Genomic DNA, 24,997 nt, shown 5'->3' with positions numbered 1-24,997 from the left:
GCTCAAGTGCTTGGGTCCCTGCACCCATGTGGGAGACCTGGAAGAAGTTCTTGAGTCCTGGGTTCTGCCTGGCTTCAGGGCTGATCCCATTTGGATCAGCTGTTGCAGCCATTTGGGAAATGAACTGGCAGGTGGAGGACCTCTCTTCTCTCTCTAGCTCTGCCTTTCAGATAAATAAAATAGATATTTTTTTAAAAAGGCAGAAAGGTGGTTGGCATTTAACACAGCAGTTAAGGCACCAATAAATTTGGTATACTAGAAGAAAAAACAAATTCCAAATACATATACTTTACTAAAACTGAATCATGAAGAAATACCTAAATAGAACACTAACAAGTCACATGATTAAGTCAACAATTAAAAGTCTCCCATCAAAGAAAAGCTCATGACCAGAAGGCTTCACAGTTGAATTCTACCAAACATTTAAAGAGGAAATAATACCAGTTCTTAAATTGCTACAAAAAGGGGCTGGTGTCATGGTATAGCAGGTAAAGCCGCTGCCGTATCCCATATGGATGCAGGTTTGAGTCCTGGCTGCTCCCTTCTGATCCAGCTCCCTGCTAATGCACCTGGGGAAGCAGCAGAAGATGGCCCAAGTTCTTGGACCCCTGCACCCACGTGGGACACTGGGATGAAGCTCCTGGCTCCTGGCTTTAACCTGGCCCAGTCCTAGCTATTACAGTCCTCTGAGTAGTGAACCAGCGGATGGAAGATCTCTCTCTCTCTCTCTCTCTCTCTCCCCCTTTCTCTCTCTCCCTCTGTAACTCTGCCTTTCAATTAAGTAAAAAGGTAAACAAGAAAAAAAATTGCTACTAATAAGTAGAAGAGGAAGAACTCCTTCCAAACTTATCTTATTCTTTGAGGCCAGCATTGCTCTGATACCAAAACCTGACAAGGAAAAAACAAAAACAGTAGTTGGCCAATATCCTTAATGAACACTGATGTAAAAATCCTCAACAAAAACTAGCAAACCAAATCCAACAGCACATTTAAAATATTAATTGCCAGGATCAAATAGGAACCATGTTAAAGTTCAAGATTGGTTCAATGTCCTCAAATCAACAAATGTGATATATCACATCAACAAAATGAAGGACAAGAATTATATGATTATCTCAATTGATGCAGAAACAAAGCAGGAAGTACCACACTACCTGATTTTAAAATATTTTACAATGATACAGTAATTAAAATAGCATAGCAGTGGCATAAAAAATACATGGATTAATGGAATAGAATAGAGACCTGAGACCCTAGAAGTAATCCCACCCATTTACAGCCAACTGATTTTTGACAAACGCTCTGACAACACGCACTGGAGAAAGGATAGTCTTTTCAATAAATGGTGCTGGGATAGCCACATGCAGAAGATGAAAAAAACCATACCCATATCTTACACTGTACAAAAAAAGCCTCAAAATAGACCTGAAACTATGAAAGTATTTTAAGAAAACATAGAAGAAATACTTTGGGACATTGGGACAGGCAAAGATTTCTTGCATCAGACCATAACAGTAAAGGGAGAAAAGGCAAAAATAAACAAATTGTATTTCATGAAACGGAAAAGCTTCTGTGCAGCAAAGGAAACAATCAATGTGGTTAAGAGTCAATCTACATATTGGGAGAAAATATATGTTACACATCTGACTGTGGGTTACTAGCCAGAATATGTAAGGCACTCAAATAACTCAATAGCAAAAAAAAAAAATCCAATTTCAAAATCGACAGTAGATCTAAGCACATGTCTCAAAAAAAAAAAAAAGACATACAAATGGCCAATAGGTACATAAAAAGATGCTCAATATCACTAATCATCAGGGAAATGCAAGTCAAAACCATAATGAGAGACTACCTAACTTCAGTAGAATTGCTTATTATGAAAAAAAATAAGATAACAAGTATAGCAAAGGGAATCTTTTCACACTGATGTTGGGAAAGTAAATTAGTATAGCCATGTAGAAAACAGTATGGAGGTTCCTCAAAACAAGTAAAATTAGAATTAACATATGATCTTGCAATAGCACTATTGGGAATATATTGAAGGGATATGAAGTTGGCCTATTGTGAAGATATTGCACCTCATGTTTATTGCTGAACTGTTCCATAGCCAAGCAATGGAAACAACTTATGTGTCCATCAACTGATGAATGGAAAAGAAATTGTGATGTATATACACAATTAAATACTATCCAGCCACTAAAAAGAATAAAGTATTATCATTTGCAACAACATGTCTAATTGTCTCTCAAATAAGTCAAATAATAACTTTAAAATAAAAAAAGGTGATCCCACAGAAGTTGAGAGTAGAATGGTAACTACTAGAGGCTACAGAAAGTTAAGGTAGAAGGAAGGATGGAGAAAGGTTATTTAATCGGTAATAACTTATAGATACTTAATAATAACTTACAGTAATAAGTTCTGGTGTTCTGTTGCATAGTAGGGTAACTATATAGTTGATAGTTGATGATAACACACTATATATTTTAATAAGAAAAAAAACCCATAGGCTGGCATTGTATCTTAGGAGGTAAAGCCATCACCTACAATGCCAGCAACCCAAATGGGGGTACCAGTTCATTTCCTAGCTGCTCCACTTCTGATGAAGCTCCCTGCCAATGACCTGAGAAGAGCAATGAAAGATGGCCCAAGTGCTTGGACCTCTTCTACCCACATGGGAGACCTGGAGGAACCTCCTGGATTCTGGCTTCGGCCTGGCTCAGTACTGGCTATTACAGTCATCTGCAGAGTGAACTAGCAGGTGAAGATCGATCTCTCTCTCTCTCTCTCTCTCTCTCTCTCTCTCTCTCTTTCTCTCCCACTATCTCTATAACTCTTTTTTTTTTTTAAGATTTTGTTTTATATTCATTTGAAAGAGTTACAGAGAGAGGTAGAGACAGAGAGAGAGGTCTTCCATCGCTGGCTTACTCCCCGATTGGCCGCAACAGTCAGAGCTGCACCGATCCAAAGCCAGGAGCCAGGAGCTTCTTCCAGGTCTCCCACACTGGTGCAGGGGCCCAAAGACTTGGCCATCTTCTACTCCTTTCCCAGGCCATAGCAGAGAGCTGGATTGGAAGAGGAGCAGCCGGGACTAGAACCAGCGTCCATATGTGATGCCGGCGCTTCTGGCCAGGGCTTTAACCCGCTGATCCACAGTGCCAGCCCCCATAACTCTGACTTTCTAAATAAATAAGTAAATCTTTTTAAAAAACAAACAAAAAGAAGAAATAATTGTGAATGTTTCACCTTAAAGAAATGAAAAACATTTGGGGAGATAGGCAAGTTTATTCTGACTTGACATTACACAATGTATACATGTACTGAAACATCACAGAGTACCACATAAATATTTACATCTTTTTAGTGTAAGTTAAATTTTTAGGATTATTTTTAAAACAACACCATGAATGAAAAGATATAATTACAGTTAAAATAATAATAAGGGAATGTTGTAGAAAATTTTTGCTAATAAAGTTGATAGCTTAGATAAATTCCTTGAAAGATGCAAATTACCTAAATTAAGAAATAGAAAAATCTGAATATCTCTGTATTTAATAGTTCTATTAAATAACCATATTTCACAAGCTAAAAGAAAACTCCAAGACCAAATGAATTAATTCACGTGTTGTATCAAACACTTAATAAATGATAACAATTTCTTCAGAAAATAGACAAGCAAAGACTACTTCATGAAGGGGCTGGCACTGTGGCACAGTATGTTAAACCACTGCCTACAGTGCCTATATCCATATGAGCACCAAGTCCCAGCTGCTCCACTTCTGATCTAACTTCCTGCTAATGTACCTGGGGAAGCACCAGAAGATGGCCCAAATGCTTGGGCCCATGTCACCCAAGTGCTTGGCTGTGTATAGCTTATGGGCACTGCAGGTGGCAGCTTAATCTGCTACTCCACAATGCCATCCCCTAAAGTTTTTAAAAAATAAAATAAACAAAAAGTATTACTATAAAAAGTAATAAACTGAACTTCTTGAAAATCTGCAAAATTTCTCTTGAAAGACATCATTAATGAAACGGTAAACCACAGACTAAAGGAAAATATCAGTAATACATATATTTCACAATTTTTATCTAGAATATATAACGATATCTAACAACTCTGTAGTAAGAATACAAACAGCATGTTTTTAAAATGGGCTAAAGGTTTCAACAATGGTCAATAAAATAAGAAAAAATGCTCTGTATTATTATAAATGAGAAATTTATTAAAATTAAAAATAATTATTAAAATTAAAAATGAAATGTGGGATCACTACACACCTAATAGAATGGCATTTGGTGAGCATTTGGCCTAGCTGTTATGATACCCTTTGGGATGCCAGCATCCCATATCAAAGTGCCAGGGTTCAATTCCCAGCTGTGCTCCCAATTCCTGCTAATGTATACCTTGGAATGCAGCATGTGTTGGGTCTCTGCCAGTGTATACCTTGAGATACAGTACATGTTGGGTAGAAGAACTACGCTGAGTTCCCAGCTCATGGCTTTGGCCTGGGCCAGCCCCAGCTATTCTTAGTAATTTGGAGTGACTCTTTTGGAATGATGGAAAATTTCTGTACTTTGATTATGTTGGTTATTACATGGATTAATATGGTCATTTAAATAGATGCATTTTGTTGCATATAAATTTTAACTAAATAATGTTTATTTTAAAATAATATTAGATAAATATTGCCGGCGCCACAGCTCACTAGGCTAATCCTCCGCCTTGCAGCGCCGGCACACCGGGTTCTGGTCCCGGTTGGTGCGCCGGATTCTGTCCTGGTTGCCCCTCTTCCAGGCCAGCTCTCTGCTGTGGCCAGGGAGTGCGGTGGAGGATGGCCCAAGTACTTGGGCCCTGCACCCCATGGGAGACCGGGATAAGTGCCTGGCTCCTGCCATCGGATCAGCGCAGTGCACCGGCCGCGGCGGCCATTGGAGGGTGAACCAACGGCAAAGGAAGACCTTTCTCTCTGTCTCTCTCTCTCACTGTCCACTCTGCCTATCAAAAAGAAAAAAAAAATTAGATAAATATTAAGAACTGAAGGAAATGAATTTTCAGAGTGAAACCGTCTCCCAAATGCCGAGCATAGTAGATGAAAACTGACCTTAATCAAGGTCAGCCTTAAAAAGTTTTAAGACAGCCAGAAGTAGAAAGAAAATGCTTAAGGCTTCTACAAGGGAAAAGAAGATCATAATACAAAGAATTATGAATCAAATGGGTCAGTATGGAATATAATTGAGTACTGCCTTCATAAATTTGAGGAAAAAATATTCCCAATCTAGAATTATACAGTCAATTTTTCAATCAATTATGAGGTATAAAACATGTTTTAGCATGGAAGCTCTCAAAACAGTTTATATCCCACAGGCGTTTTCTCAGTTAGCTATCGGAAAATGTGTTCCATCTAAATAGGGTAAACCAGGAAAGGAAGACATGGTATCTAGGAGACAAGAGAAAGGCCAGGAAAATTCACACCATAAAGGTAAAAGGTGGCAACCAGCCCAATGCTGTAGCAGGCTGGATAAGTGATAAGAAAATTATACAAAGAAACAAATAGTTTTTAACTCTAGGGCAAATAAGAAGCAATAATATAGTATAAAATGTAGTTTAGCTGTGAACAATATTTGTAAGCTTAATAATTAATCACTGAATACTAATTTAATTAACAATCTTAGTATAACTATTGACAGTATGAGAGAAGGGAAGTACAGTAGGGGTTGGAAGTAATATTTATGACAGCTAAATCATCATCTTTCATAGTAGGAACTCAGGATAAATGTCTAAGTTTTAAAAAAAAGCAAGAAACAGTAGGGTTTTTTTTTTTTTTAGAAATATGGAGGTATATGTGTGTAGAAATAGCTGAAATTGAAAGTAGTTTTGTTATAAATCCTATAGTCTTATTTGATTTTTAAAATATGTTGGATTATGGGCCGGTACCACAGCTCACTAGGCTAATCCTCCGCCTGTGGCACCGGCACCCCAGGTTCTAGTCCCAATCGGAGCGCTGGTTCTGTCCCGGTTGCTCCTCTTCCAGTCCAGCTCTCTGCTGTGGCCCAGGAAGGCAGTGGAGGATGGCCCAAGTCCTGGGGCCATGCACCCACATGGGAGACTGGGAGGAAGCACCTGGCTCCTGGCTTCGGATCGGCGCAGCACGCCGGCCATAGTGGCCATTTGGGGGTGAAGGTGAACCAACGGAAGGAAGACCTTTCTCTCTCTCTCTCTCACTGTCTAACTCTGCCTGTCAAAAAATAAAAAATAAATAAATAAAATATGTTGATTACATAACTTAAATTTTTTTTGAATCTAAAAGAGTGAATGGTTGGTAAGAAAATCTGATTATTATGACTATGTTATTGTATATCACTGTATCCCGCATTAAACTCAGCATCTTTGAGAGCAATGAATTTTGATTTATTGACCTAAGGATTATCCAGAGCCAAGCCCAGTGCTTGGTACATAGTATGCACCTACAACATGTCTAGAGAATGAATGAATAAGGGAACAAAAAATATCCAATATCATGTGAAGAAATGCAAACCATCTGGGAAGTTCCAGTAGTTGGACTATGCCAAGAGTTGCTTCTCCTTCCTATAGAGAGAAGATATCCAGGGAGTAAAGAGGAAATCCTAAATTATGCTATTTCCATCTTGAGAATACAAGCAATTAAAAATACCTGAACACAGTTTCTTTGGAGTCTGAACCTAGACGTTGCCCAGGATACGTTTCAAATGCACTTTTAAGGTTCATTTTAAATCATTAAAATCAAAGGACGCTTGAAATCTAGCATCAAAATATTAACTTGTTTGTTTGTATGTATTCCTGGGGTCAGTGTTTCTATTTCTTGGCTTTAATTTTTGCATTCTTTATCTTCATTTAAGTTACCCAAAAGCTACTGACATCAAACTCACATACCATGGTGAGAAATCTCAGCCATATATAAGGTTGCTGACATTCAACCCAAGAGTTGTCAGAAACAGACAGCTTTGTGCCATGGGGAAAAGGAAGCAGATATCATTAGAGAATCCTAACAAAGCCACTATAATTACCTCAGGTTTTTAGCACTGAAAACAGCTGCTTTTATATGGACATCAGCAGGTTCCTCAAATGCACCTACAAAAAAAAATACATGAAATAACCAAGTATAGTTCTTTTAAGGGAAAGTATACTCTTAAAATTACTGCTTTTGCTGATAATTTATCATTGACTCTAACCACTCAAAATTTAAAGTCATCATTCAAATACATATTAAAAAGAGGGTTTAGTCACATTATATTAAATATTATATTTTCAAAGATGAGTCAGTACTATGAAAGTCCTGTTAATCAAGCCTATACATAAACTTTTATGAAGTGTTAAAAACTAACATATGTTAGTGATTTGTATTTACCAATGTCTTGGCATAGAAAAATCATGTGCAAGAGAAAATAATGGGTCTCTTAATATTTAAATAACTTTGAATCTTCTAATCAAGAGTCTGACTTGAACAGTAAAAAAAGAAAGATATATAATAAAAATTTAAAGGAAAGGAAAAGTATTATCAGTTTGACTATAATCCTTAAGCTCTGTAAATAGACGGGGAAAAGAGAGTTCCATCTTATTTCTCCCTACTAAGTCTTGTCCTGCTTCTAACCTCAGGCCCTCCACCCTTCTATTCACTCTTACATTCATCCTTTTCTTCATTCATTGAGAAATACCTACTTCTTGGCAAGGCTTGCTGAACAATGGAGGCCATAGTAAGCATAAAACAGATGCATCCCTGTCCTCGAGGCTTTCAGCATTAAGAGGAAGGGAAACATGGAGCACATAACCACCCTGGTACAAATATGTAATTGCACAGGTATCACCAGAAGAATGTGGCCCTTTGAGCCTAGAATGAGAGGATATGATCCAATTAGAAGGGTCATTGAAGGTTTCTGAGGAGGGATAGCTGAGCTGTACTCTGAGATAAGAGAAGGACTTAGCAGGCAAAGGAAATGGTTTGTGTTAAGGACCTGGGGCAGGTGGAGCATGGCAAACATGAGGGATGAGAAGCTGAGTGAGTGAAGTTAGAACATAATTCAAGCAGGGGATGATAAGTAGATGGGATGCACAGGTCATGATAGTTTTGAACAGTGGGAAGCCACTTGACGATGAATAGAATCAGCAGCAGCAGTGCCAGGAATGTAGAATCTCAGCTTCTGCTCCAGACCTAAAAAATCAGAACCTACATTTAAATATGATGCCTTGATGATTCTTAACCACATGAAAGTTTGAGAAGCACTGGTCTGGAAACTCTTTGAAGAACTTTGGCAATGACAGGAAAGAAAAAGGATAAAAACCAGAAGAGAAAGAGACATTGGAAATGGAAATGCAAGATAGAGAGGATCCCACAAGGAAGAGGCCCGGGTCAAGAGAACAGATTAACCTGGGAAAACAGGAGGAAATCTTTTTTGAGGAAATGGCAAAGAGAAGTAGAAGAGGAAATGTAACACTAGAGGCAGATAACTGAAAAAACTTTGGACAGATGACCCACTTCTCCCCAGTAAAATTGGTGGCAATGTCATCCACTGCAAAGGAGAAATGGAGGTTTTAGGTCAAATAATACTCCATAACTTAAAATTTCTTTAACTTGGCGCACTCTAGCTTAAGTGGTGTTTACTTTTGGTTAACATGTCTTTGAGTTTTCTTTTTCTGTAACTTCTTTAAACAGATATGCATCAATGTATACAAATATTAAGTACTTTGATGGTGATTTATAAGGACTTCTGTATTTCTGCAGGTAGCTTAATTAGTTTGAGTCATGAACTTCATTGGTACCAAGTTTTATAGCATGCTAACATTATTAAGTAAAATAAACAATCAGGTTGCAAAAATGCATATAAATTTGAAAGAGCAAAAAATACTTTAATCTTTACCTATAGCTTTTATGTCTGAAAGTTTGCTAAATCAATTAAATGATCTAAAAAGTTAATGTCATAGTCAGATACATTAATGATTGACTTCATTGGTTTTCTGATGACCATTTATCATGAGGTATAGAATCTTCAAAATGAATGGGGAAAATAAAAAAACTTGACATGCTTGCCTCTTATATAAACTAAATATTTGATTTATAAGACATAAATGAACAAAGTACTATGGACTGTCATGTTTTCTCGGTTTCTAATTTATTCAACCTCTGCTCAATATTGATCCTGACAAGCAGAGTGGCCCAAAGATAAATTTATTCATCCCACAGTTTAGTCAGGAACAAGCCAAAATTTATAGATTTTCCAAGGCAGATGATGACAGGCAGTCAGAGGGATGACAAATGGCTGTCTTTAGATTTAGTAAGGACAGTTGGGCCAGACGTTTCCAATAAAGATTGGAGCATGCTGGTCAAATAGAGGTTCATCAGTGGTCATCATTAATCCTGGAGAGAGCATTGTCGGGCTGCAGACGCCTATGCAGGAGCTTAAGCACCAGCCCTGCAGGGGAAACAGAATTGGCTCCCTCGTATTTTGCAGCTCTCCTTTACGTGATAGCATGACATGATCATTTATCAAACAGAGACTGTCCAGAAAAGTGTCTGCTTCCTTTAGTAACTTAATGAAGAACAAGGAAAGTTAAAGCATTTTATTAAAGACAGGAAGGCAAGGAACAACCAGAGCGTATCCAAAGGGTAATCGTATTTCAGCACTGGATTAGTTCAGTCTTAAGTAAACATACACTGGAGGGAGTATGTTGAGGGTCATTTATCAAATGAGGAACAATTAACAAAACTCTTAAGCACTCTTTATCTATATGCATTTAATGTTCTCTTATACCTACTATTACTTAACTTTTAGCTCATGGGCATCATACTCAACGTTGTAAAAAAGGCAATGCACTTTCCCTTCCTTAGAGGTTGTTAGAATAAGAGAAATACAGTGTAACTAACATAAAACAATTGTGGCTTTATTAAACGCTGTTGAACAAATGTTGTGGAGAGGGTACACTTCAGGGCTCAGGATGAAGGGTTGAAGTTATTGTTTGTGAAGACAGCTTGCTTATAAGGCGTCAAGGACTTGCTGGTTTGTTACAACCTTCTTTTTCCTTATTTATAACAAGTTTCTCTTTGTGCTGACCAGAATTAAAAGAAAGGGAATTAGCTAAGGGGTGGGAGGACAAGCAAAGAGGCAGAGAACCAGCGCATTTATTACTTACTTGCTTCGTTCCAAGCACTTCACATGTCATGGCAACTAATCCTAATTACTCTCCCTTTATAAATGAAAACAAAGGTTACCTAAGATTATATAGTAGGCAGCAGTGTCAGGAAATTTGGGACTGCCTTTTTTCTATAATTCCTTATATTTTCACATGTTTTATTTATTTGGATTTCTCAGAGTCTACCAGGGATCAAATTCTCGGTATATATCCAAAGTAAATTAAATCACTATTTCAAGTATATATCTTTGCTTCTCTATTCACTGCAGCATTATTCACAATAAGCAAGATATGGAAACAACCTAAATGCAGTAATTATTTTGAGTAATTCATTAAATATTAAACTTAGTTTTACAAACTAGACATTTTGGGCATATTTAAGAAATTCTCAATGTATTTTTCATTTCCATTAAATAGTAGTTAAAACAGATTTTTTTTTTTTTTTTTTGACAGGCAGAGTGGACAGTGAGAGAAAGAGAGACAGAGAGAAAGGTCTTCCTTTGCCATTGGTTCACCCTCCAATGGCCGCCGCGGCCGGCGCACTGCAACCGGCGCACCGTGCTGATCCAATGGCAGGAGCCAGGTGCTTCTCCTGGTCTCCCATGGGATGCAGGGCCCAAGTACTTGGGCCATCCTCCACTGCACTCCCTGGCCACAGCAGAGAGCTGGCCTGGAAGAGGGGCAACTGGGACAGAATCCGGCGCCCCGACCGGGACTAGAACCCGGTGTGCCAGCGCTGGAAGGTGAAGGATTAGCTTAGTGAGCCGTGGCACCGGCCTTAGAATTTTAAAAAGAGAAGAAGAAAACAAAAAAAGGAATGACAGAGAAGGAATTGGGATGATACTGAGTGAAGGTCATGTCAAATACCTAAGATTATATAGTAGGCAGCAGTGTCAGGAAATTTGGGACTGCCTTTTTTCTATAATAAGCAGGAGAGAAGAGGGTAAACAGCTGATTCTTAAGTGCCACTAATTTGTTTTCCTTACATTCATTTGGGTTATAGACCATGGAATAACCTAATTATTCCTTCAAATAACAATTAGTTGCTTTTCTTGTAGGTTATAAAAGCATGTAAATGTTTATGATACAATGTAAAACAAAACTATAACCACAGTATTATGAAATTAAAAAAGAATTCCCTATGCTCAAAAAAGACTAGACGGTCAGGAGTTTGGCCTAGCAGTGAAGATGTCAGCATGCTCACTAAGGCTCCTACATCCAACACTGGAGTACCTGGGTTCAATTCCCAGCTTCAGCTCCTGAATCCCACCTCCTGCTAATGCAGCTCCTAGGAGACAGTAGAACTGATGGCTCAGGTGACTGGGTTCCTGCCACTATGAGGAAAACCTGGATTAAGTTCTCAGTTCCTAACTTCAGTCCTAGTGGCAGGGAGCATTTGAGCACTGAATCAGGAGATGGGAGTGCTTGCACTCTCTCTCTCTTGCTCTCAAATAAAAACTTAAAAAAAAAAAAAAAAAGACTAGAAGGATACATAGTAACATATAAAAGCAATCTTTGGGTGATAACCATGCTATGATTTGTTTTTCTCCTATTTCCCTGTTTGTTTTTTAAAACAGATTTTTGAAAATGAATATTGATGGTCAACTAAAAAACAACATATATTGCTTGCAATGCAAATGAACTTCTAACTCACTACACCTTAATTGCTTTAACCTGTAAACATCTATAAACTCCACTAAGAATAGGGCATCTTCTGCAGCAAAATTTTTTTCTGAGGATACTTCTGTCACCCCCAACTCAGGACCTTTCTATCATCAGTACAGACCGTTTTAACTTCTAAGTAGGTGCATTGAGCTAGAGCTCCATGAAAATCCATAATTATCTTTAGAAACAGTTAACTGGGTCAGATGTTTGGCTCAGTGGTCAAGACATCATTTAGGATGCCTCCATCCCACATCTCAGTGCCTGGGTTCCAGTCCTGGCTTTGCTGCCAATTCCATCTTCCTGCTAATACACACCCAAGTAGTTGGGTGCCTGCCACCCACGTTGAACCCAGATTGAGTTCTGAGCTCCTGGCTTCAGCCTGCCCACCCCCAGATATTATAGGCATTTAGAGAGTGAATCAGCAGATGGAAGATTTCTCTCTCCCTCCCTGCTTTTCAAATAATTAATTAATTTATTAATTAAGTTTGAAGTAAAAAAACAGATGTGCTAAAAGTACTGATAATTATTAAATTCTTATGTCTTACTTTTTGTTCTTTAATTATAGGATTTGGAATTTTTACTGAACAAGCTGATAAAGCTGTGGAAAATGGATCTAAATGGAAATCCTGTTTGTCTCAAACCAAAATACAGGGACAGGCTGATTTTGGTGTCCAAATCACTGGGTACACATTTTATATTAATATACTTTTCTTAGAGGCACCTGGTTAACGCTAACCTATCAGCAAGCTTTCAGAAATATAAATAGGACATTTTGATCTGTGGTCAACTTTAAGTTTGATATTTTGAATAATAGCAAAAGTTAAAACTGAGAAATACTCATGAAAACTATTCAGAAGTAATTAAAGCACCATATATTCTTTAAGGAGAGAAAATGGCTATTACCACAAAAAAAAGGCAAGTCATACATGTGTAGAACATGTTGACCTTTTGCCGAACTTTCATTGGGACAAATCTGCTGATGATCAAGAGACTCCTTAGTAGATAAAATTGATGACGGTTTTCATTGCCTGACATTTGCCAAATAGTACCCTAGGAACACACAGGAGTCCCTTTCATTTGAGAGGGGAATAAGTTGGGGCCAGCACTGTGGTGTAGTGAGTAAAGCCGTTGCCTGCTAGTGCCAGCATACCATATGGGCGCTGATTCGAGTCCTGGCTGCTTCACTTCTGATCCAACTCTGCTATGGCCTGGGAAAGCAGTACAAGATGGCCAAGTCCCTGGGCACCTGCACCCGCGTGGGAGACATGGAAGAAGCTCCTGGCTCCTGGCTTCGGATCGACCCAGTTGCAACCATTGCAGCCATTTGGGGCGTGAACCAGTGGATGGAAGACATACTCTTCTCCCTCTCTCTTTCTCTCTGCCTCTGCCTTCCAAATAAATAAATAAATATTTTAAAAAAGAAAAGAGGCCGGCGCCGCGGCTCACTAAGCTAATCTGCAGCCTTGCGGCGCTGGCACACCGGGTTCTAGTCCCAGTCGGGGTACCGAATTCTGTCCCGGTTGCCCCTCTTCCAGGCCAGCTCTCTGCTGTGGCCAGGGAGTGCAGTGGAGGATGGCCCAAGTGCTTGGGCCCTGCATCCCATGGGAGACCAGGATAAGTACCTGGCTCCTGCCATTGGATCAGCGCGGTGCGCTGGTCGCAGCGTGCCGGCCGCGGCGGCCATTGGAGGGTGAACCAATGGCAAAGGAAGACTTTTCTCTCTGTCTCTTTCTCTCACTGTCCACTCTGCCTGTCAAAAAATTTAAAAAAAAAGAAAAGAAAAGAAAAGAAAAGAAAAGAAAAGAAAGGGGAGTAGGATAGGGAGTCCCTTTATGATATCCTTGCAAATAACATTCCTGAATATGCTCATTCCTTGGGGAAATGGACAACTCATTTGGTCAGTAGTGACAAAGTTATACAGCATCAGAGAAATGAGCACTGCTCTCTCATAAAGGAGACTGGTGAGAGGGTTTCCTGTATCCAAACTTCTGTGACCTACTGTACCTGAGGCCAAAAACTAACATATGACAAAACCACTTCAAAGCTCATAACTCCCATAAACTTTGATAAATCATGACACTAGTGCAGCAGTTGTCTGGTATGGGGAAGAAGAAATTTTTTCAAAATACATATGTGAAGATCGCACCCTACCAATAAAGGTAAGAAACTGAGAATAAACAGAACAATCGTGTATTATTTTATTATTATTATTAAAGATTTATTTATTTAATTATTTGAAAGTCAGAATTACAGACAGAGAGAGCAAGAGGCAGATCTTCCATCCACTGGTTCACTCCCTAAATGGCTACAATAGCCAGGTCTGGGCCAGGTTGAAGCCATGAGCCAGGAGCTTCTTCTGGGTCTCCCAAGTGAGTGCTGGGGTACAAAGACTTGGGCCATCCTCCACTGCTTTCCCAGGTGCATAAGCACACAGTTGGATCAGAAGTGGAGCAGCTGGGAATCAAACCGCCCATATGGGATGCAGGTGCTGCAGATAGTGGCTTAACCCACTGTGCCACAGCACCAGCCCCCATGTATATATTTCTAAAAGCTGTACAGATGATTCTGCTATGCAACCCCAAACCTCAGTATTTCATCCCCTTACATCTCTGCCCACAACACAATTTTAATAGGACCCTTTTCTCAATAAGTGGGATAAAATGAATGCAATTAATATTTGATGATTAAGAACCTTCCAATGTTCATAAGACCATTTCTATAAGCATTTCTCATGATATAGTACCATAGTAAGACTGTAAAACATACAAAGAAAAGTATATTGAGTATATAGTTTGAGTAAGTATTATATTTTGTGATTATAAAATTTATACATATTTATTTCAAAAATATATGAAAACTAAATATAACTCATAATCCTACCATAAATCTGCTGACACATTAGTAAATATCCTTCCAGTCTTTTTTTCCATGCACATACACATGTAATAAATTCCTTTTTTTATTTTAACTTATCCTATTCTCATTTCTTTCCTTTTCCTGAAATGTAAAACCAAAAAACACAAAGTTGATGGAGGGCCTGGTTTGATGTATCCCCCTAAGAAGGGGTGTGAAGGACCAGTTTATGTTTTCTAAGTTGCCCAGTCCTCACCAAAACAGAATGACAGTCCATACATTTGGTTTACTTAACACAAGTGGAAGTGAAATTTTGTGTTGAGAGCAGCTCATTAAAATGAAAAACATCTCATAAGATCCAGCCCTTTACCTTGCTTCCCCTCCTAAACCACTTCCACATGTAATGTCAACTAAGATCAGTTGCAAAAATGAGATGGAATCAGATTAACTGAGGCACAGTTTCCTGGTCATTCTTCAGCTCTTTCTGGGATACCACATAAGAAAGAAGGAATTATGGCAAAAAATAAAAAAACTTGGGGTTTTCATTCCTTATTTTTAAAAAATGCTGGTTATGAATATCCTATTCAAAAGTATGATACAAATTATATAATTATTAAAAACAGATCTGAAAGACATCACTAAACACAAGTGGTGGAGAAAACTGAGCATAAAAGATCTCAGTGTAAACTTATAAATACTAAGATATTTAATGATAAGCCATTTAGCCATTTTCTCAAATTATAGCTTAGTAAGGGCTATAGTTCAGTTGAAATATGACATACATGGAGACAACAATATATCTATAACATATGGTTTTAAGCTACACAGTAGTCCTCCCTTTTCCTCAGCTTCGCTTTCTGAGGTTTCAGTTATCCATAGACAACTGAAGTCTGAAAATAAAGTACAGTAGAATAAGACATTTTGAGAGACAGAGACCACATTCATATAACCCTTTTTATAGTATGTTGTTATAATTGTTCTATTTTATTGTTAGTTATGTTGTTAAAACTCTTATTTGCCTGATTTATAAATTAAATTTTATCATAGGTATCTATGCATAGGAAAAAATATATATAGGGTTTTATACATCTGCATTTTTCAGAGTCTTAGGATATATCCCATTTGGATTAGGCAAGATCATTACATTCCAGTTTCATCACTTTATTTTGTGCTTTGGGTATTATGGATCATAATTAAGTGTCAGTATTAATTCTTGCAGTAACAACCAACATTTTATAAGAAAATTATCATTTTCCCTGAAAGAATGTGATCTAATAGATTTTACTACATTCTTTCTACATTTTGGAACCCAAGGGAAGATATTACATGGATGATGAGGAAAAAAATAAGCTTAATTTAAAAAGTTATTATATAAAAAGTTTGTTAGAAAATATAGTCTTTTTATTAGATGGATCCCATCTGTATTTATGTAGTTAAAAAGGTAACATAAAATGTCTTCTAATAAGGGAATTGTTCAGTGTTTTTTATTATATCTGCTACAAAGCATACTATCAGCCATTGAAAATTGTGTTTAGGGACAAGTGTTTGGCCTAGTGATTAAGATGACAGTTGGAATGCCTGCAACCCATTTCAGAGTACCTGGGCTTGAGTCCTGGCTCCACTCGTAATTCCAGTTTCCTATAATGCACACCCAAGGAGACAGCAGATGACAGCTCAAGTAGCTGGGTCCCTGGATTGAGGTCTTGGTGCCCAGCTTCGGCCTTGCTCAGCCCAAGCTATTGCAGTATTTTGGGGAGTAGACAGGTGGATGCAACATCTAAAAATAAATAAGAACTCGGGGCTGGCGCTGTGGTGAAGTGGGTAAATGTCGCTCCCCGTCTTCATGGAGGAACGACACAGGACCCTGCGTTGTTCTTTCATCTGCTCGGCCCTCCCCGGGTTTGCTGCTGGTTCTTCCCGGGTTGGCTACCGTCCCTTCCACCTCCGTGGAAGGGCGGTTCCCCCTGCCACTTTCCCCACTTCCGCGGGGGAGCGGCACACCGCCGGCCGGCCCTCTCGGGGGCTGCACAGGTGTTCCTTCAGATAGATGTTCCTCTTAGATGTTCCTGGTGCATGTTGTCTCTCTCCTCCTTTATAGTCCTCTTCCACCAATCCCAACTCTGCTACCCACACGCCGAGTACGCTGCTCTCCTCCAATCAGGAGCAGGTCCTACAGTTTATTGGTTGAACTGGAGGCAGCTGTGTAGAAGTTGTTACTCCCTTCTCAGCGCCATATTGTGGGAGAGCAGATGCATAGAATAAGTCTTAATTCGAGTAACTTAGTCTAGTCTGAGTTGCTCCCCACAGGTAAAGCCTCCACCTGCAGTGCTGGCATCCCATGTGGGCATCAGTTCGTATCCCGGCTGCTCCACTTCCTATCCAGCTCTCTGTTATGGCCTGGGAAAGCAGTAGAAGATGGCTCAAGCCTTTGGGCCCCTGCACCCAAGGGCTTGGAGGAGGCCCGGATGAAGCTCCTGGCTCCTGGCTTCAGATTGACACAGCTCCAGCCATTGCAGCCAATTGGGGAACGAACCAACAGATGGAAGACCTCTCTCTCTTGCTCGCTCGCTCGCTCTTGCTCTCTTTCTCTCTCTCTGCCTTTCCTTCTCTCTTTGTGTAACTCTGACTTTCAAGTAAAATAAATAAATTTTTTAAAAGGTTCATTTTATTTATTTGAAAGACAGAGTTAGAGCGAGAAATAGAGACAGAGAGGTCTTCCATCTGCTGGTTCACTCCCCAGATGGCCGCAAGGGCCAGAGCTGTGCCAATCCGAAGCCAGGAGCCAGGAGCTTCTTCTGGGACCCAAGGACTTGAGCCATCTTGTCGCTTTCCAAGGCCATAGCAGAGAGCTGGATCAGAAGAGGAGCAGCCAGGATTAGAACCGGCGCCCATATGGGATGCCATCGCTTTAGGCCAGGGCTTTAACCCACTGCACCACAGCACAATAAATCTTTTTTTAAAAAAACATATTGCTATAACAATAAATAAATACTCAACAAAAATAAACATGTTGTATATTTAAGGCATTTTAAGGGAAGTTTATTTCAGCCTATGGTATAACTTAAATCTGTATACTCTAAATCAAAAGTATATGTTTTTATTTACATAGTCATATGTATGTAATTTATTTGTTAAACATATGCATTTTTCTCCAGAATTTCTTGATGGAAAAGAAATTAAAAATGTGGAAAGACAATTCCTGGTGAATTGGAAGGCATCCAAAGATGCCAAGAAAATCAGCAAAAAAAGAAGCAGTAAAAATGAAGATGCAAGTAACTCTTACATAAGTAAGCACACTGTCATTCATTAGTTCATCATTCTTCTAAAAAAGGAAATATTCTAACAAAAAAAGAAAAAGCCAAGAAATATGTTTTTTGTATGTGTTCATATGTTTTATTTTTAGAACTTTTTTTAACTTACTTAGTTGTGCATAAAGATAAATACAATTGCTACAAAATTTTACTTGTAATGTTTAAATATGAACATGATAGCCACTATGACCTAAAGCTATGTTTGGTTCACCCTGGGTACTATGCCTGCTATGTAAACACAAAGCTATGAGGATGTGGGAAAATGTATAATTTTGTATTTGGCAAAAGTGCCTGGTATCAGTTATATAAATGGTAAAATAACAATCAGGTATAAAAATTATGAAACCTGAGTCACTAGTATGTCTGTTTAGCACAGTACAAAAATGAGGATAGGAAGTAAAAACAAGTCATAATTTTTTTTACTAAGAAAATAAAAATGTAGCACAACCACATTTGGCCTGTACTTTGTGGCCTGTCCCTGGTCTTATGCACATACCCTAACATTTGAATATTTGGATAAAACCCAAGGTTGTGTTACAAAGGACACACCAATCTCCTTTGCCTAACTAATGCAACCAAATATAATGTATAACAGTGAACTTTATCACATTAGGGAATGTCCTAGAATTGACTCAACAAATTTTGCAGTCTACAACATTGAAATGAGCCTCTTCCTTCCTTCCATGATAGTGTTTGAACAATAGTGTTTTTATTCTGTAGGGTGTGTGGACATAGAAAAGAGATTAGAACAATGGAAAAGGAACGAGAAGCTAGAACAGAATATTGAGGTTTTATGCAGGAATAGCATATCCTAAGAGCTATGTCCTTTGAGGATGGGGAGGTTGAGGTGAGGAGGAGCTGAGCTAGAAAGGCAAGGAGCTCTGGGGAATTTGGCATGACCCCAGCTGATTAACAAAAAGCAATCTTTAAAGTCACACACACACATACGCACACACACACACATAGTAATAACAAACTATCTGAAAAAAAAAATTAGGAAAACAATCTCATTTACAATAGCACCAAAAAGAACAATGCTGAAAGAAATTAAGCAATACACAAAAGAAAAGATATTCCATGTTCAAATATCCAAATACTCAAAATTATCTACAGATTCAATGCAATCCTTATCAAAATCACAATAGCATTTTTTATTTTTAAAAACTTCCTGTGTTTATTTAAGAAGCAGAAAGACAGAAATCTACACACTGATTCACTCCCCCAAATAACTTGCATCCACTGTGGTTACGGCCAAAAGTCCAGGGCCAGAGCCAGGAGCTGGGACCTCAATCCAGGTCTCCCATGTGTGAGCTAGGGATCCAGCTAGTTGAGAGCCATCATCACTGCTGCCTCCAGGGTTGGCACTAGTAGGAAGCTGAGATCTGGAGAACTGGTCTTGAACCCAGGCACTCCAAAATGGGATGCATACATCTTAACCACTGCTCCAAACACTCATTCCCCAATGACATATTTTAAATAAATAGAAAAAAAATCTAAAATTTATATGGGCCCAAAAAAGACCACCAAAAACCAAATCAAACTACAGAAAGAATAGGTCTCACAATTCTTTTTTTTCTTTTTTCTTTTTTTTGGACAGACAGAGTTAGAGAGACAGAGAGAAAGGTCTTCCTTTGCCATTGGTTCACCCCCAAATGGCTGCTACGGCCGGCGCGCTGCGCCAATCTGAAGCCAGGAGCCAGGTACTTCCTCCTGGTCTCCCATGCAGATGCAGGGCCCAAGGACCTGGGCCATCCTCTATTGCACTCCTGGGCCACAGCAGAGAGCTGGACTGGAAGAGGAGCGACTGGGACAGAATCCAGTGCCCCAACCGGGACTAGAACCTGGGGTGCTGGCACCGCAGGCGGAGGATTAGCCTAGTGAGCCGTGGCACCAGCCAGGTCTTACAATTCTTAAACTATAAAAGACATTATAGACTTATCAAAACTGTGTGGAACTGGCATAAGACAGACGTGGAACAATGAAACAAAACTGTCAGCCCTGAAGTAAATCCACATCCATGTGGTCAAACCGACCTTTAACAAAGATGCCAAGAATATATGATGGGAAAGGGATATTCTTCACCAAATGGTGCTGGGGAAACTGGATATCTACCTGCAAAAGAATAAAACATGATTCTTATCTTACACCATACACAAAAATCAACCCCAAATGGATTACAGGCTTAAAAGATAAGACCCACAACTGTAAAACTTCTAGAAGAAAACAAGAGAAAAGCTCATGACATGCACCTTGGCAATGATTTCATGGATATGATAGCAAACACACAGGGAACAAAACCAAAAATAAACAAGTGGAACCACATCAAACTAAGAAACATCTGCACTACAAAGAAAACAACATGGTAAAAGGCAGTCTATGGAATGGGAGAAGATATTTGCAAACCATATATCTAACAGAGGTTAATTTCCAAAATGTATAAGAAACTCGGACAGCACAACAAGAAAAAATACCCAATTAAAAATGGACTAGGCCAGCGCTGTGGCTCAATAGGCTAATCCTCCACCTAGCGGCGCCAGCACACCGGGTTCTAGTCCTGGTCAGGGCGCCGGATTCTGTCCCGGTTGCCCCTCTTCCAGGCCAGCTCTCTGCTGTGGCCTGGGAGTGCAGTGGAGGATGGCCCAAGTGCTTGGGCCCTGCACCCCATGGGAGACCAGGATAAGAACCTGGCTCCTGCCTTCGGATCAGCGTGGTGCGCCGGCTGCAGCACGCTAGCCGTGGCAGCCATTGGAGGATGAACCAACGGCAAAAAGGAAGACCTTTCTCTCTCTCTCTCTCTCTCCACTCTGCCTGTCCAAAAAAAAAAAAAAAAAAAGACTAAGGACTTCAATAGACATTTCTTGAAAAAAATAAAGCCCCACATATAAATGACTAACATATATAAAGAAATACTCAATACAATATCACTAATCATCAGGAAAATGCAAATCGAAGTCACAGTCAGCTGTTACCTCATACTTGTCAGGATAATTATTATCCAAGAAAAAAAAAGAGACAAATGTTGGTGAGGAATTGGAGAAATTAGAACCTTTGCACTGTTGGTGGGAATGCAAAATGGCACAGCCATTATAGGAAAGAGTATGGATGTTCTTCAAAAAATTTAAAATAGGGTTACTATATAATGCATACAATCCCACTTCTGGGCATTCATCCAAAAAAATTGAAATCAGGATCTCCAAGAGATATTAGCACTCCTATGTTCACTGCAGCATTATTCTCAATAGCCCAGTTGTAGAAATATCACAAATATCGGGGGACAGAGGAATGGATACAGAAAATGTAGTTTGATGGTGTATATAAATAGAAGGAAATTCTGCAGTATGTAAAAACTGTGGATGAATGCTGAGAACATTATGCCAGTTTAAAAATAATAGGCCGGCGCTGTGGCTCACTTGGTTAATCCTCTGCCTGCAGGGCCAGCATCCCATATGGGCGCCAGGTTCTAGTCCCAGTTGCTCCTCTTCCAGTCCAGCTCTCTGCTGTGGCCTGGGAGGGAAGTGGAGGATGGGCCAAGTGCTTGGGCCCCTGCACCTGCATGGGAGACCAGGAGGAAGCACCAGGCTCCTGGCTTCGGATCAGTGTAGCTCTGGCCGTAGCGGTCATTTGGGGAGTGAACCAACGGAAGGAAGACCTTTCTCTCTCCCTCTCTCTCTCTCTCTCTCTCTCTCACTGTCAAATAAAACAAAAATAATAATAATGAGTCACAGGAAGACAAATACTACATGATTCCACTTATGTAGTGCAACTAAAAGTAAAATTCATAGAATCATACAGAGGAATTGTAGTTGTCAGTAGTTAGGAGTTGAGGGAAGGAAATGAGTTACTAATCAACAGGCATAACGTTTCAGTCAAGCAAGATGAATAACAGTAGAAATCTTCTGTATACAACATTGTACCTAAGTCAACAATAATATCTCGGACACTTAGGAATTTAAGACAATAGGTCTCACCTTACATGTTCTTGTCACAATAAAAAGTATGTTGAATTTTTTTTTTGACAGGTAGCGTTATAGACAGTGAGAGATAGACAGAGAGAAAGGTATTCCTTCCATTGGTTCACTCCCCAAATGCCCTCTACGGCTGGCGCTGCACCGATCCGAAGCCAGGAGCCAGGTGCTTCCTCCTGGTCTCCCATGCAGGTGCAGGGGCCCCAGCACTTGGGCCATCCTCTACTGCCCTCCCGGGCCACAGCAGAGAGCTGGACTGGAAGAGGAGCAACTGGGACTAGAACCTGGCGCCCATATGGGATGCTGGCCCCGCAGGCAGAGGATTAACCAAGTGAGCCACAGCGCCGGCCCCCAATGTTGAATGTTATAGTATAGGAGCTTCATTTCATATATTGTTGTATTTGCTTTACAATAATCATTAATTCACTTAAAATAGAAAGAACTAGGGTTTAGGGGGCAAAGAAGAAGGGGCAAAGAAAGAAAAGAGCTGAAATTTACTGTACTAAACTTTTCAGATATTTATATACAATATTCTATTTAATCATCATAACCTGTAGGGCAGATAATTTTATCAATTTTGCAGATGAGAAAGCTATTTCAAAAAGATGAAGTTACTTGTCTGAAATCACAAAGCTAACAGAAGCTATGGTCATTAATTAAAGTTTTCGAGTGACCACTATAATACTGACTGGCTGAACTGTGATGAGATATAAGGACAAAATGGCTGCTGTGATTAGAAATTCACTTCAGGTTGATAAGAATTTAGGATAATTTGCAAATATACAAATATGTGATATGGAAACAAATATATTCTATAATTAAAAAGAAACTTAGAGAAAGAAAGGGGTAATACATCATAATTGAACTTCAAGTTTTTAAAAGTATTCAACTAGATGGGCCAGTGTTGTGGCACAGCAAGTTAAACTGCCACTTGAGATGGTGATATCCCATATCGTAGTGCTGGTTTAAGGCCTGGGTGTCTCTCTGTCTTGGCCACTCTGCCTTTCAAATGTATAAATACATTTTAAAGTATTCAAGTAGATTATATTACTTACTATATTAAAAATGGACTCAAATATCAAAATAAAATTTAAAAGTTAAATTAAAATTAAAAAATAAAATTTAAAGTTAAGGTAGACTCATTGCAGTGGAAAATTATCTGAGACCCTCTCAGGAGTATCTAGTTATTTCCCCTTGAAGAGCTATGGATTGAAGGCGTAGAAGGTTAAGCCTCTGTCTGCAGTGCCGGCATACTATATGGGCGCTGGTTTGAGTCCTGACTGCTCCACTTCCAATATGGCTCCTTTATAATGTACCTGGGAAATCAGTGCAAGATGGCCCAAGTGCTTGGCCGCTGCACCCACATGGGAGATCTGGAAGAAGCTCCTGGCTCCTAGCTTCAGATTGGCCCAGCTCTGGCCATTGTCGCCATCTGGGGAGTGAACTAGCAGATGGAAGATCTCTCTCTGTCTTCTTTCTCTTTATCTCTACTGGGATCCCCTCCCTGCATACATGTATATAATGTGTGATAACTCTATCCTTACATATGTGGCCAACAATATTATGTATGCTCTTTATGTAAAGGCTCTTTTTCTTACTTCTGAAGAGGCATGCGTTAAAATCTAGAAACTGTATTTTTAAAATTTACAATATTCCTTTAAACTAAAATGAACCTTTTAAGTGTACTTATGTACAACCAAAAACATTTTAAGTGAATAGGCATTCTTAAGAAGATGCTAATGGTTGTACTTCCTAATCTCTTACATATTTTTGGCAGTCTTGTAAATTTGGAACTCTATACTAGGGATTATGGTAAAATGACAGGGTTTACAACTTCTGTTTTCAAGGATCTTACAATAAACAAAAACTTATCCTAAACATAACCATGTAGTTATACAGCTCAAAATTGTAAAAAAATATAACCAAATACTTTAATAAAATCTTAAATATCTTTCAGTGATGCTTTTGTAGCACTTTTATGGAAAGTGCACACCTTGGATGTGTCAAGGATTATGTTAGGCATAGACATTAGAAGTGAATAAAGCAGTCCCCATTCAAAAGGAAATCACTGGGAGAAAGCAAGGAGGATCTGTAAAAGGGTAAATGAGAGGGAACATTAAGTGTCAAAGATATGAAAATATCCCAAAACCATACTACTATTATACATTATATTCTATTCCATAAAGGTTAAACACTTTGAACAAATAAACTCATAACAGCAAAATTCAAAGCAGTGAAGATTTCTATTAATGGCAGCATGCCTATTTGGTCTGCAAGAATTGACTATTAACCTTTACTTTAGAGATTTTTATGTATGAAAATCTGTGATATTTTATCTTAGATACTAAGCTGACAGATTTTATCCTAGATCTATTTGGCTTTAATTTCATAAAATATAATGTTATATAATCTAATACTGTTATATGTCATTTTATAATTTAGTTACTAATTTCAAAGCAGGATGCTTTCAATTCTTTGTATGCTACAGGTAACTTTGAAACAATGCATCACATAGTTCCTGTTTATTACCCACAGGTGGGTAAGCCAAAGATAGTCTTTTTCTCTGACATACAGAGATACCTTATAAATGGAAATGCATCTCAAGAAAGTGCCCAAGAAGATCACACTAATTCTACTGGAGAGATGGGGTAGGTTCTTTCAATCACTTGTATGATTTATCTTATTTGACGGGATGGGGACACTTTCCCTATAGAGTGGGAATAAGTGGGGATGAAGGCTTAGGGGAGAAAGGGTCTGTTGGGTCTGGAAAATGCTGTATTTGGGAAGAAAGTATACATAGAGAGTCCTAGTTTTGGTCTTGCCTCATCTCCATTAACAAAAAAATTGGGAGTTGTGTAAGAATTTGCTGCTCAATCCATTGTAATATCATCAAAATAATAGCTAGCTTATCCACAGCACCTGAAAAGTCTATTTTTTAAAATTTATATTTATTTTCGCTTATTTGAAAGGCAGAGAGAGAGACAGAGACAGAGGTCTTCCATCTACTTGTTCACTCCCCAAGTGCTACAACAGCTGGGGCTGGA

The 24,997-nt window shown here is 39.0% G+C and overlaps 1 protein-coding gene across 3 annotated transcripts in view; it reads left to right on the top strand.

Moving 5' to 3' along the window:
* Nucleotides 1-24,997, top strand: part of PPP1R42 (protein phosphatase 1 regulatory subunit 42) — a 49,338-nt gene that overhangs the window by 17,862 nt on the left and 6,479 nt on the right. For 2 of the 3 annotated variants that reach the window (XM_002710453.6, XM_017341366.4), the window contains exons 6-8: nucleotides 12,390-12,507; nucleotides 17,833-17,964; nucleotides 24,442-24,601. In XM_002710453.6, coding sequence (XP_002710499.3) covers nucleotides 12,390-12,507; nucleotides 17,833-17,964; nucleotides 24,442-24,601 — 410 coding nt within the window. The remainder of the gene's footprint in view (nucleotides 1-12,389; nucleotides 12,508-17,832; nucleotides 17,965-24,441; nucleotides 24,602-24,997) is intronic. The other variant, XR_007919084.3, reaches the window with a different exon arrangement.

The sequence above is a fragment of the Oryctolagus cuniculus genome, chromosome 6 (assembly GCF_051225735.1).
Source record: "Oryctolagus cuniculus isolate XC-2025 breed Fujian yellow rabbit chromosome 6, ASM5122573v1, whole genome shotgun sequence".
Lineage (NCBI taxonomy): Eukaryota > Metazoa > Chordata > Mammalia > Lagomorpha > Leporidae > Oryctolagus > Oryctolagus cuniculus.
The sequence above is the reverse complement of the archived record's forward strand: the minus strand, read 5'-3'. Positions and strand labels throughout refer to the sequence as shown.